Here is a 13,319-nt window from a genome sequence, read left to right on the forward strand (position 1 = left end):
GGACCCCGGCGCCGGGCCGCAAGGACGGGCGGAGCTGTGTAGGCTCCGGGCCGCAGCGACGCGATGGAGGAGGCGGAGAAGCCTCTTGGCTGGCGGAGATGACTCCTGTGGGGGACTCGGGGTGGAATCCCCGGGAGGGGCTCCACCTCTTTCGTTGGGGGTGGGGATTGCCCGCGTTCAAGGGGTGTGTAAGGGGGTTCCCTGGGTGCGTTAAACTCTGTGGGGATGGGGCATTTTGTCTGTGATGAGTGAAGGGTTGAGGGGTTTCCAAGGGCTTGAGCGCGTCTCCCTCGGGGAGGGCGCAGGATCTCTTGAGCTTGAAGTGCAGGAGAGGGCCTGGCTGGGGATGGTGCTGCTTGGCATGGGGCCCTCACTCCCAGGGAGAATCCCCCTCTCCAGGGATAGGGGTCGATAGGCCTGATGCTAGGCATCGGGATTTAAACTGGGCTCGGGGGAAGAATAAAGAGGGATTCCTTTCCAAGGAAATCCCTCAGTAAGGGGATCCCCGTTTCCGTGGCAGAAAAGGTGATCTCGCATCATCCCTTTCTTTCTCTGTGTTCTCAATTTTCAGCGAAAGGCAATGCTATTCGCAGTCATTCTTTGTAAGGCTTACTGGAGTAAGGGATTTGTATCCTTTGGAGGGTAATAGGGGGGATAGCCTCCACCTCCATCTGTACACAAACAGCCCCTCCCCCAGCCTCCTGCAGGAAGTGGCCGGGAAATGGCAGCTGTGCGTTTGCTGCTGTCTCTGTGTCTCGTTTGCTGCCGTCTCTGTCTCGTTGTTTTGAAATGCCCATTTAAATCAGATTTGGTTTCATTTTCTGAGGCCTTCTGGGCAAACTTGGATCCTGCCTACTGTGTAGCCTGAGAGACCTTTCTTTGAATGTGGGTTTTTTTTTTTTGTTTGTTTGTTTGTTTGTTTTGGTAAACTTAATTTGTCAGCTGGAAGTAGTCAACTACAGTTGACTCACTGATCCTGATCCCTTTCTCCAGAGTATCTCTGTCTCTGTCTCTGGATTTTTTTTTTTAACCTTTGAGCTAGAGGTCATAGAAAAACACTCCATTATCCACCAACAGAGTACATGTTAAATACTAGTGATGCAGATTCCCTCAGCATACCTGCCAAAACTTGGGGTCTTGCTTAGTTTGGTCTTAAGTATGACAGTTTCTGTTTTGTAGGGCACCTGAAAAAGTAAGCTTGTGAATTAAAGAAGGGTAGATCCTGAGAACTGGAGAGAGAAGAGGAGATGGAGAAGATTTAACAATGATTAGGATTTGTATATCTGGATAGGGGCTGATTGGCAAGCTTGTTCTGAATCTGGTGATTCTAGCCTAAGGACAGTCTCTGTGGGAAGCCTGTTTAGTTGAATTAGGGTGCTAGAGGTTTTACCTTGTGCAGAACTAATTAGAATAGGAGAGTTTGCTGTTATTTGATTACTTTTCAGTTCATAGAAGAACATCTCCTTATTCTTGGAGAATGGTAGGATTTTTCTGTTTTGTGCATAGTCATGTGCGCAGATTTTCTGTTTTTTGTTTTTCACCTGATTTCTTCTGTAGCATAAAGTAATGGTACTGTGTGCTGTGTCCCCAGACATTTTGTTACACACTGGGTTTGGTTAGGGACAAGAGTTGGCCACAGGAGTTCAGATTTTGAGAGTCAAAATATTAAGATAATTTGGAATAGCCTAAAAACAGTGTAAGCCTAGCATTTAAATAATCTTTTCACTATTTTCCAGTCAAAAAACTACTACCTGGATGTAGATTCCTAGATTGAAGATCCAGGATAAGAACAGAGATGTATATGATTGTATGAAAAAGTGGCATCATAACTAGTAAAATGACATCATTGCTCTTTTATATTGGGACTATTGATATTCCAGAAACAGTAAAAAGAAGTTCATCTGATGTCATCTGTCCTTTTTCTTACCCCTTCCTCTAGACTGGTTGGTTTCTTTGAGTTGCTTTCTGATAAAGTTGATTTCACACTGATTTTTTAAAAAATATTTATTTTGTAGTTGGACACAATAATCTTATTTATTTTTATGTGATGCTGAGGATTGAACCCAGGGCCTCAAGCACTAGGCAAGCGCTCTACCGCTGAGCCACAATCCCAGCCTCACACACTGATTTTTAAGTTTCCCTTTGTTCAACCCTTTCGTACCTAAATTGGGACCTGACTGAGAAGTAGATTGATTTTGCCTGTTGGAGTTAAAAGACTGGGTTTGGAATGCTGGTAGAATGCTTACTCAGCATGATTGAGACCCTGGGTTTCATCCCAGAACTGGGTGGGTGGGTTGGGGGGGAGTGAAGAAAAGATTACTCTATTTTTTGGAGTCTTTGAAAGAAATAGAAACAGATTTTGAGAAAACAGTGACTTCATTTGATACAAAATTGAAGCAAACCTTTTTTGGCCTTTTTGTAAAGTGAATGCGTTTTTCTATCAAAGAAATAGATTTCTTACCCCTGTCCTCACTGGGGATTGAAACCAGGAGCACTTTTTACTGAGCTACATCTCCAGCCCTTTTTATTTTCTATTTTGAGACAGGTTTTTGCTAAGTTACCAAGTCTGGCAATCCTCCTGCCTCAGCCTCCAGAACAGCTGGGTTTACAGAAGTATACCACCACACTGTGCCAGAGAAGTAGATTCTTAATATTGACTGGTCCTTTTTTTAAATTTCTTCCTAAAAGAAAAAATCTGAGGTAGAAAGAGAACTACGTGAGCTGACTTCAGTCTGTCAGAAATCTAAAATGTCTTAGTGATTCATTTTGCAGTCTTGTTTCTGGAAGCAGTGTTGCCAAGAGAAGCAAACCCTGTTAGGGCTGCTGCTGCTGTCTCCTGGCTGTTGACCTTTTCACCTCTGAAGAGGTCAAGCCCCTCTCTATTTTGGGGGGTGAGAGAATTGAACCCTGTGGTGCTTAACCACCAAGCCACATCCCTAACCCTTTTTTTTTTTATTTTGTATTTTAAAACAGGGTCATGTCAAGTTGCTTAGGACCTCACTAAGTTGCTAAAGCTGGTCTTGAACTTGAAATCCTCCTACCTCAGCCTCCTGAGTCACTGGGATTATAGATGTGCACCACCATACCCAGCCTATATAAAATATATATATATATAATTTTTTTTTAACTGTTGAAACAGTATTAAAGGTAGTCAATAACTGGGATATTTGACCTTGTGTGTACTGTGGTAAGTGAGGCAGTAATACCAGTTTTTATGTCCTAGGAAATAGTGAAATGTACAACTTTTGAGGTATTTCCTGGCCCAGATAATGTTCCTGATTTGTTTCTTAGGATATTGGTATCTTCAGAGGTCTCATAGCCTAAGGTAAACACTTTCTTAAAAGTTGTCTCTTATGTATGAGGACTTTTTCACCAGCTTTGTCAGATTGTATAATTTTAAAGTTTAAAAAAGTTACGCAAAACAAAACAGGAAAATAAATAACCCTATCTTTAAACAGGGTCTGGAAATTCTTGTCACCAGCAGCAAGAGTAGCATTCATTGGCTTGTGTTTTGTCCCTTCCCTTCACTAAAGAGAACACAGTCATATTTGTAGGGGATTGGTTCCAGGATCCCTAAGAACATTAGAATGTGAGAATGCTCAAGTTCCTTATATAATATATATTATTTGCATATTACCTACACATATTTTTTTTAAATTTTTTTCAGTTGTAGATGGACACAATATCTTTATTTATTTATTTTTATGTAGTGCTGAGGATTCGACCCAGTGTCTCACACATGCGAGGAAGGCACTTAACCACTGAGCTAAGGCCCCAGCCCCTTTATACTTTAGATTATCTCTAGCTTACTTTTCCCCCCACCCACCCTTTTTGAGATAGGAGGGCTTGTACCCAAGATTGCTCTACCATTAGGATACATCCCCAGCCTTTTATAAAAATTTTGAGATAGCATCTTGCTAAGTTGCCCAAGCTGCTCTTAAATTTTTGAACCTCCTGTATTACTGGGATTGCATGGGATAATTCTTGCAGCTCTTAAAAATGCCTACTGTGTAGCCTGAGAGACCTTTCTTTGAATGTGTTTTTTGTTTTTTGTTTGGTAGACTTAATTTGTCAGCTGGAAATAGTGCCACTACACCTGGCACTAATGGGTTTAGGATTGTTTGTTTGGGTTTTTTTTTTTTTTTTGGTCCAGGGATTGAACCAAGGGACACTTAACCACTGAGCTGCATCCCCAGCCCTTTGAACCCTCAGTCTTCCTGCCTCAGCCTGGGATGGGTTACAGGTAGGGGTCACTACACCCAGCACTCATGGGGTTCTTAACAGCTTGCTCAGTTTGTTTTTGGGAGGGGACCATCTTGCTGGAGGAAGGGTTGGAGCCCTTAATTGTTGAAATTCTGAAAAACAATCAGACCTAAAAGTGAAAATACTTGTTATAAAACTCTGGACTCTGCTTCTAGTGTCCTGCAATTTCAGGGACAATTCTAGTTTTCTGATAATGAAATGACCAAAGCTATGGCAGAAAACCTAACCTAGGTTGTTATGTGGTTCCTTTATTTAGTTAAATGTTTTCATTTCAAAAAATCTGTGGTACCTTGAGTGTTCAGTTAAACCTGTTAGAATATTTAATTTAGAACTTGAATTTATTGACTTTTTACATTCTTACTTCTCTGTTCCCCAGGCTTATAGGGGATAGCTATCTAAAAATCACGTCAAGATCTGAGTCTTTTCTTTCCTCTAGAGATTTTTATATTTATGAACATAGAATGAAACTGAATTTTTTTGGTTCTCTGAAAAATAGGTATAAAGCCCACAACCTTTCTTTGATAGTAAGCTGGTAGTCAGAGGAGGGGAGTAGACTTACTCATCTATTTGTTTGGTTTATGGATTCAACAAAAACTTGATTCTTGTGTTTAGCACTAAATTAGATGCTAGAAATAATAATAGTGGAACTTAATATCCAGTTGATGCTGTAGAACCTACATAGTTAAGAAGTAAGGACAGAGAACAAGTTATCTTTGTATTGTCTTAAGCAGCCTGGACATGGCAGTTTTCTGTGAGTCCCCCTGCTGCCTCCAATATAATCTTCCTTTCATCATCTTCCTTTAGCCTCACATAGAGTTCTAACTAGAAAAGAGGGTTAAGTAAAGGACATTTTGAAAGAGAATGAGCCTCAGTTGATGCATAATAGTGTGTCTGAGTCAGAATTCCAAAGGAAGCTCATTAGCTAGTGTTGAGATGGGCTGTCCTGACTTGAGAAGAGGGCATGTCAGTTTTGAAGCTCTGCACTTAGAACTCTATTAGTGGAGGTTTTTAGATACAAAAGGAAGATATTGCTATTTGTAGTCAGGAACTTGAAAGCTTAGAACTTCCCCAGAGTTTAGGAAGTTTTTTGTATTAAAGCAGGGTTTCAATCAGGTCTCAGTCCCTACACCCTAATAGAAATCTCCCATTTGTGAAATTTTGGTGTAATGTGCAAGGAAGGATTTTTTTTTAAGAGCTGCAGGAATTAAATTACCTAAGTCTGCAGCTCGAGGGTGTTGAGTGTTGATGTATCTTGTGATCCTGTGGGGGTTTTTTGGGGGAGGGGCGGGGGGCAGTGGGTAGTAGCCTCAGAGGCCTAAAGGTTAGAATTGGTCAGATAGGATACCTGCAACAGTGCTGAAATACATTAATATTTATTTCAATACTTTGTGCATTGTCAGCCTTTCTCTGTTAAAACCATGTCATAGGCCCACAGAGTAGAAACTCTGATTGTAGTTGAGAAAAGTAGCCAGCTTGGCCATGTCTTACTGCTTAAAATTTAAGAGGCAGTATGACTTAATTCTCAAATGAAATGTAACTTAGTGGTAGAGCACCCATGTGTTCAATTCCTGGTACTACAAAAGGAAAAGACAGCAACAACAATTAAAAAACAAATGAAACACAGCTTTTTTTCCTTCTTACTGTGTTGGGAGTTGAACCCAGCTAGGCAAACACTCTACCACTGAGCTACACCCCTATACCAACACAAGAGCTCTTAAGACATCCATTTATGTACATCTGGGATTGGGCTGGGTGCTTGTCTGATTGTGCTTCCTGATCATGAGAACTGTCTGCTCTTCTGGAAGTTGAGCACTGGCTGGTTTCTTTCTTTCTTTTTAGTTTAAATTCTATTAGTTCAAAGGAAAGAGGGTTAAGGAAAGATGGATACCTTCCATCTTTGCTTTACTGTTCTTACTAGCTCTGGATTGAAAGAATTTATCTTAAGGCATTATTGTGTAAAGCATCTTGGATAGGAAGGTTAGAATGAAATAACCCTAGATTTATTGTGGGAAGGAGCTGTTCACATTTTCGTTGTATTCACATATTGGGATCCCATGTTTAAGTGACAACTGAAATCAGGAGTCAAGTTGAATATAGGGAGATCTGACTGGGTCATCCCTGGTTTTGTATCTTCTGTGTTAGTGATGGTTTTAAATTAAATTAAATTTAGACCTTATAGAGCTGATTATCATTTTGAAAACTGATCATTCTTGTCTGTTTGTCTAATAATAATAACTAACATTTATTGAATGTTTGCTGGGTGACAAAAATTCTGTGCTAGGATGTTTATGTAGATGTCCTTATAAGTCCTGGAAGTGCATGCCAGAATTTTTTGCCAATGACGAACTGAGGTTCAACAAGTTTAAATCCAAGTCAAAAAGCTGGTAAATAGTAGAGCTAGTATTTGAACCTAGAGCCTTCTACATTGTGCTGACCTCACTGAAAATCACTAAGAGTATTTTGTGTGTCTAGAAGGCTTGTAAGTGAATGATTGTGGTTGTCGAAGGCCGGCTGGCTGCAAAATAGCCAGGGGGGGGTGACGAATAACTTGTGTCTCTAAATGGCCATTTTTCCTCTCGCCCTATCTGCCTAGGGTCGAGCAGATTTGCTCCCGTCCTATCTATGGACGGGCAGCTTTTTTCGTCACTTACCCCCAAGTGTCCCAGGGCTCCCCGTAACGGGCCACCATCTGACCCTTTACTAGAACAGGTGTGGAAGCAGACCTCAGGTACCAGATAACTTCCCATTCCTTTTAATTTTCTGATTTCTGTGAGCCATCCACTTATTGTGTGAAGTACAGTATGTATTTCATAAAACAGGATATGCCATGCTTTCACTGAGCAACGAAGAGGTCATTAGTTTCCTCATGGATTCAAATAGAGAATGGAAAAATTAACTGTGGCCCATCATTGAGTGAAAAGGTGTAGTTCAGAGTACAAAGGAGGAAAAAGGGTGTGTGTGTGTGTGTGTGTGTGTGTGTGTGTGTGTGTATATGTGTATGTATGTATCCATCCGTACGTCCGTCCGTCCCTGTCCCCTCACCTCACAGAGCAGGGGAGATGTGGCTGTGCATAAAACTGGAGAAAAGGAGAGGTGAAGCTGGGGAGAGAACCAAATGAAATTGACTCTCCAGGCATAGCATTTCCAGGATATCTGAAATGAACTACCAAATTTCCTCTTTGCTCTGTGGGTTAAGCAAGCTTAACCTGTAGATTAAGGAATGACCTTTCTTCAGAAGGTTATTAATCTTATGATGGTTATTTTTCAGACCCTCTACAGATAAGGAGTAGTAAGTATTAACAATAAAATAGGGGAATTCTGAAGAACCATGAGGTCTTTTCTCTAGACACTTGGTTTATTCATCTATGCACAGCAATTTGAGGCCTGATACTTATTTTGGAATAGAAATAGGAAATCCTATAAGGAAGAGAAGTGAGTCCTAAAGTTTTTCTCCTTAAGTCAACAAAACTCAAACTTTTATTTTTACTTCTTGTTTTAGTTAATTAAGGTAGAGATAATTGTGATATTAATTTGGAAAACCTTAGTTATAATGCCATGTACTATACAGAAAGGGTTTATATTTCATGTTCAGAATTGTGTATATTGTATATATAATTTACCTAATGAGATCTCATTTGCAGTTTGTGGCATATTCATGAGCATAACTCTTACAAATGTTGGCTAGTGGCCATATAGTTGTTGTTTTTGTTTTTTTTTTTTAATTGAGTTACATCCCCAGCCCGTGGCCATATAGTTCTTAACCAATTTATTCTCCCTTTCAAATGGTTAATTCATACATCATGTAGGTCTGCTTATTGCTTCATCTTGGGAACTGGAAAAGAAACTTTTCTGTGTGAATTCTTCTGCCCTTGAGAATATAGTAACATAATCCCCCAGGCACAGTGGTGCAGACCTATAATCTTAGGACTGGGGAGGCTAAGCAGAAGGATCACAAGTTTGAGGCCAACCTCAACTTAGACCCTGTCTCAAAAAAAAAAAAATGGCTGGAGTTGTAGCTCATTGGTAGAACACCCCTGGGTTCAATCTCCAGTGCCACACACACAGAAAAAAATATTATAATCCAAGGAGGTGCTTTTTATCAAGCACCTCCTTGGATTATAATTATCAAGACAGATTCTCACATATCATTAATATGTACTAGTATATCTCAAGTATCTGATTGATGTATCAGACTTTGCCAAAAATTCTGGCTTCTGCCTCCTATCTTTCTTCTTCTCTTTGCTCTTTCAAAGTTAAATTTATTCTGATCAAGGGTTTCACTTCTCATCATTCCATAGTACTATATCACATCATATTCAGGAAAAAGAGAATAGCTTCTTAGCCTTATTGCCCCTCATTGAACCCCTGCAATCATAAGCATCTTTTGTTCTCTTCATGACCCTTATGTTTAGGCCATGAAACCAAAACGTTAGGAATTAACCACGGTAGACATAATAATATTCTTTAGAACACTCTCATTTAATCAATTTTTCAACACTGACATTTATTTAACCTAGATTCTTGGAGAGCATGGTATTTCCCACAAATAAGAAATAGAATATTGAGATTGCGGGTGAAGTTCAGTGGTAGACCACTTGCCTAGCATGTTTGAGACCCTGGGTTTGATCTCTAGCACTTCCCCCAAAAAAAGGTAGTAGAATATCCCTGGATGATTTGAATTTTGCCATATGGTCACTTTTTCTGAAATGTAGCCTCTCTTTCAAATCCCTTTACTCATGTAACTGTACTTCTTAGGATATCTAGAAGTGTTGATAGGGTAACGTAGACACTGTTTAGTTCAGGTATAATAAAACATGCATATTAAACATGCTTTTCCTGCCAACACCCCCATTTCTGTGACTTCCTGTCAAAAAGATGGTTTTGAGAACATTTTTGTGGACCCTGGGAATGGGACTCTGGTCTTACCTTGAGTATAAAACAACAATAGAGAATGCTAAATGTTACAATCAAGGGCCAATAATATCTAACAGAGGGTTAGAGTAGCCTGGGCTGGGAGTTAAGAGGGTGGGGCTTGCACAGAGGGCAGACTCCTTTATAGACTTGTGTCTTGTTTTCTTTTGTTTTGTTTCCATGAACTTTTTTTTTTTTTTTAATCACTATAAAGCTGACTTTAAAAGACTGTTTCTATAGGGTCATTGCCCAGGTTAGGGGTATATTTCCTCCTTTTCTCAAGAGAAGAAAAAAGGGAGGGAAGGGGGGTATTCCCTCTGGAAGATTCCAGATGACATAACCTTGTTTAACCGCCAGTATTTTTTCCCCCTTTCTTTCCCCTCCTACAGAAATGGAGGCAAACGACCATTTTAACTTTACTGGCCTTCCCCCTGCACCTGCTGCCTCAGGACTGAAACCCTCTCCTTCCTCAGGGGAGGGCCTCTACACTAACGGGTCTCCCATGAACTTCCCCCAGCAAGGGAAAAGTGAGTGTGAGGGCCACATGGCCTGGGGTGGGAATGGGCATCATTTCTTTAGAGTAGTTTGATGGGAGGAGATTTGGCTCCACTTTGGGATAGCTATTCCACAGTTTTATTTCCTCCCAGATGAGGAGAAAGTAAATCCAAGAACTCCAGCTACTAGAGAGAAATAGACTTCTAAGACTAAATTCTAGGGGTTTATGGAAGCAACACTTTTTAGTCTTGATGAGTTTGGAGGAGATTAGGAAAACACAAGCTTTTTCACCTTGGCCTGCTCTTCTGTCAGCCCTGTTCCCTGGCTACTGCCAGAGAATAGTGAGGTGGCTACTGCTGCTGATGACCAGGTTGGACCCATCAGAGAGAAATAAAGGACCGGCCCTCTGAAACACTGCCTTTAGAGGTTGGAGAAACTTTGGGCTAGGACTAGTGGTGGGGAAGATGAGTGAAGGGTTTGTGGATGTTTGCCTTTTTGTGCAGCAGAGAAGAGGGCGGATGTAAATTTGCTTGTGTCGTCTCCTTTCCTTGGATAGAAAATAGGGATAAGGGAAGGTTTAGTGCTTACCTAGTTTTTCCAGAGAGAAATTTATAATTCCAGATGAAAATGTTGCTGCCAGGATTGATCTTCTCTAGATTTGGCTTATCAGTTACTCTGTATCATGTCTGTACCAAGTACCTCTTAAAATTTTGCTTGGATTTCAAGTCCTTTATGCTTAGAAGCAGAGAGAAGCCCACATGCTTCTCTCCTTCCTATAATAGGATTATACTTGCCACTTGCCCTCCTATCCTCTACAAGAGGCTTGCTTATAGAAAGATGTTCCTTTATTTCATTGGGGTTCCCCCACCCCAGCTTCCTAGGTGTCTTGGTTCCTTTTATTTCATTGTCCTTCATCATCCCAGAGATTGTCATTGATGTTGAGCTGAATTCTGCAGCATTGATCATGCAAAGAATTTTACCCACTGCATACTACCTTTCTGGGCTTATGGGGAAGGGCAAAACCCAGCCCAACCTTCTGAGCTGGAATCTTGTAGCTGTGGTGACTGCACATTCTATTCTTAGCCCAGCACAAAGTGCTGGATCTGCATGTGCCAGTGAGATGGAGGCTGTCCCTTCTGGTGCCACTGTGGGGCCAAATAGGCACTAGGGAAAGATGGGAGTGGGGGATTGGAGAATTTATTCATGCCCCTTCAAGGGAAGAATTCCCCTAGAGAATAAGAGTGGGAAAGAATGCAAGTCACTATAGGGAGTCTGCAAACAGCTTCATTTAATAAAGTCTATAGCAGCAGCAACAGCCAGCTCTTTGCTGGTGGCTCTCATGGTAGACCTGGAGAGCTCCCCAGCCCCCTACTCAGCAGCCTCAGCGGCAGTTATTAAGCTTACTTCCAGGAGCATCTGGGTTTGGTGTTCCCCAGAGGCTCAAAAGCTAAATATAACAGGGGGACTCCCCCACCATTTCACCTTCCCTTTTTCTAGTCAGTGCTGTTACTTTGGGGTTCTTTGGTAGAATTACTTACATATATATCCATAACTAACCCTTTTCTCTCCTTCTCTGCCAGGTTTGAATGGGGATGTGAATGTTAATGGCTTATCTACTGTATCTCACACTACTACTTCAGGGATTTTGAACTCTGCTCCCCACTCCTCCAGCACCTCACACCTCCATCACCCCAACGTGGCCTACGACTGTCTCTGGAACTACTCACAGTACCCATCTGCCAATCCTGGCAGCAACCTCAAGGACCCACCCCTTCTCTCCCAGTTCTCGGGGGGACAGTACCCACTCAACGGCATCCTTGGGGGCAGCCGACAACCTTCATCCCCAAGTCACAACACTAACCTTCGGGCTGGGAGCCAAGAGTTCTGGGCCAACGGTACCCAGAGTCCCATGGGGCTAAACTTCGACTCACAGGAACTGTATGATTCCTTTCCTGACCAGAATTTTGAGGTGATGCCCAATGGACCCCCAGGTTTTTTCACCTCCCCACAGACTTCTCCTATGTTGGGATCTAGCATCCAGACCTTTGCGCCCTCCCAGGAGGTAGGCAGTGGGATCCATCCTGATGAGGCAGCAGAAAAGGAGCTGACAGTTGTGGCAGAGAATGGCACTGGCTTGGTAGGCAGCCTGGAGCTGGAAGAGGAACAGCCAGGTATAACTGGGTCCATGAACTGGGTGGGGAGAAGGAAAATGGGGCTGTGGGGGACAGTGGCTTTTGAGGTGAGGAAAACTTGTCTTTCCAGCTCTCTGCAGTGGAGGCTGATTTGCATGTTGGTGATTAGCAGAGCCAAGTGGCTGGTGTTTTTGTGGCTGCAGCACCAGCTCGCGAGTGGGAGTGCAAATTATTTCAAGCTCATGCAGAGCTGCTGGCCTGGAGAGGGCAGGTGGGCGAGCCTGAAACAGCCCCAACAGACACTGCATCAAGAAGGGCTTCTTCCGAAAAACACTGAAGGGTTAGGGCATTAGCAGTGGGCATTGAAGCTGTTTCAACTATGGCAAGTTGAGGCTGGCTGCTAAAGTGAGTTGAGAACTGGTAGGGATTGGCATGTGAAGGAGAGAAGTAAGCAGGCAGAACATACCATTGCTTGTTTACCCAGTTTCCTTTTTGTTGTTAGCATTGGTACATGTGACAACCTCTTTCATTGTTTCCCTCAAAATAGATAAAAGCTTAGCTTGCTTTTGATTCTCAGTTCAAGGGTGACCACCTTATACAATCATAGAATATTTCTGTGTTCCCACTCATCAGGGAAGACATCGAAGAACATGGTGGGGTTTTTATCTCAGACCCCACTCTCCTTTCCCCTCTCTTTGCTCGCCATAGGATTGATTTTTACCAGCACATCTCTGCTTATTTAGAGTGTCTTGATAAGATAGGTTCCCAACATAGAACTGGCACCCTAGCAGCAATAAATGTTGAATGAATTGACTATCCTTTTATCAAAAACTAATTACCTGCTGTAGCTTAATGAACCAGTAGAAGGCATTGATTTTGACTTTTGCACTTTCCTGATATTCCCTAGAACTAAAGATGTGTGGCTATAATGGCTCTGTTTCTTCTGTGGAGTCATTACACCAAGATGTCTCAGTCCTGGTCCCTGACCCCACAGTGAGCTGTTTAGATGATCCTTCACATCTTCCTGATCAACTGGAAGACACTCCAATCCTCAGTGAAGATTCTCTTGAGCCCTTTGACTCTCTGGCATCAGGTAGGCTTGGCATTCACCTAAGCAGGGGATAGCCAGCTTCTACTACCTAGAAGAGATAGAAAACCAGGGAAAGTGTTGGAGAATCTGGTTTGGTGGTGCCCCTGGATAATCCTTTGGCAAACCACAGTTACACTGACCTAGCTCAACCAATTGCACTCTGAACTGATTTGGTTCATTTCCCATGTTTTTTTTCCCAGTGTTCCATTTGGCCAAGAGCCCTGGGCTCTAATAATTATAGGAACTTAACTACCACACACTTGGGCTATTTGGGCTATTGGTTGTAACTATAAAGAAAACATTTGCTGGGCTGGGGATATATAGCTCAGTTGGTAGAGTGCTTATCTCACATGCAAAGGCCCTGGGTTCAATCCACAGCGCCACAAAAAAAAAAAAAAAAAAAAAAAAAAAAAAAAAAAAAAAAAAAA

General features: G+C 42.0%; 1 protein-coding gene across 7 annotated transcripts in view; it reads left to right on the plus strand.

Moving 5' to 3' along the window:
- Positions 1–13,319, plus strand: part of Baz2a (bromodomain adjacent to zinc finger domain 2A) — a 34,156-nt gene that overhangs the window by 5,617 nt on the left and 15,220 nt on the right. For 3 of the 7 annotated variants that reach the window (XM_015483177.2, XM_015483176.2, XM_015483179.2), the window contains 3 exons: positions 9,564–9,701; positions 11,250–11,840; positions 12,709–12,894. In XM_015483177.2, coding sequence (XP_015338663.1) covers positions 9,566–9,701; positions 11,250–11,840; positions 12,709–12,894 — 913 coding nt within the window. In that variant the 5' untranslated portion in view covers positions 9,564–9,565. Of the gene's footprint in view, positions 1–9,563; positions 9,702–11,249; positions 11,841–11,935; positions 12,073–12,708; positions 12,895–13,319 lie in introns of those variants that run through there. The other 4 variants (XM_048807072.1, XM_048807083.1, XM_015483180.2 and 1 more) reach the window with 2 other exon arrangements.

The sequence above is a fragment of the Marmota marmota genome, unplaced genomic scaffold (genome assembly GCF_001458135.2).
Source record: "Marmota marmota marmota unplaced genomic scaffold, marMar, whole genome shotgun sequence".
NCBI classification, from domain to species: Eukaryota; Metazoa; Chordata; class Mammalia; order Rodentia; family Sciuridae; genus Marmota; species Marmota marmota.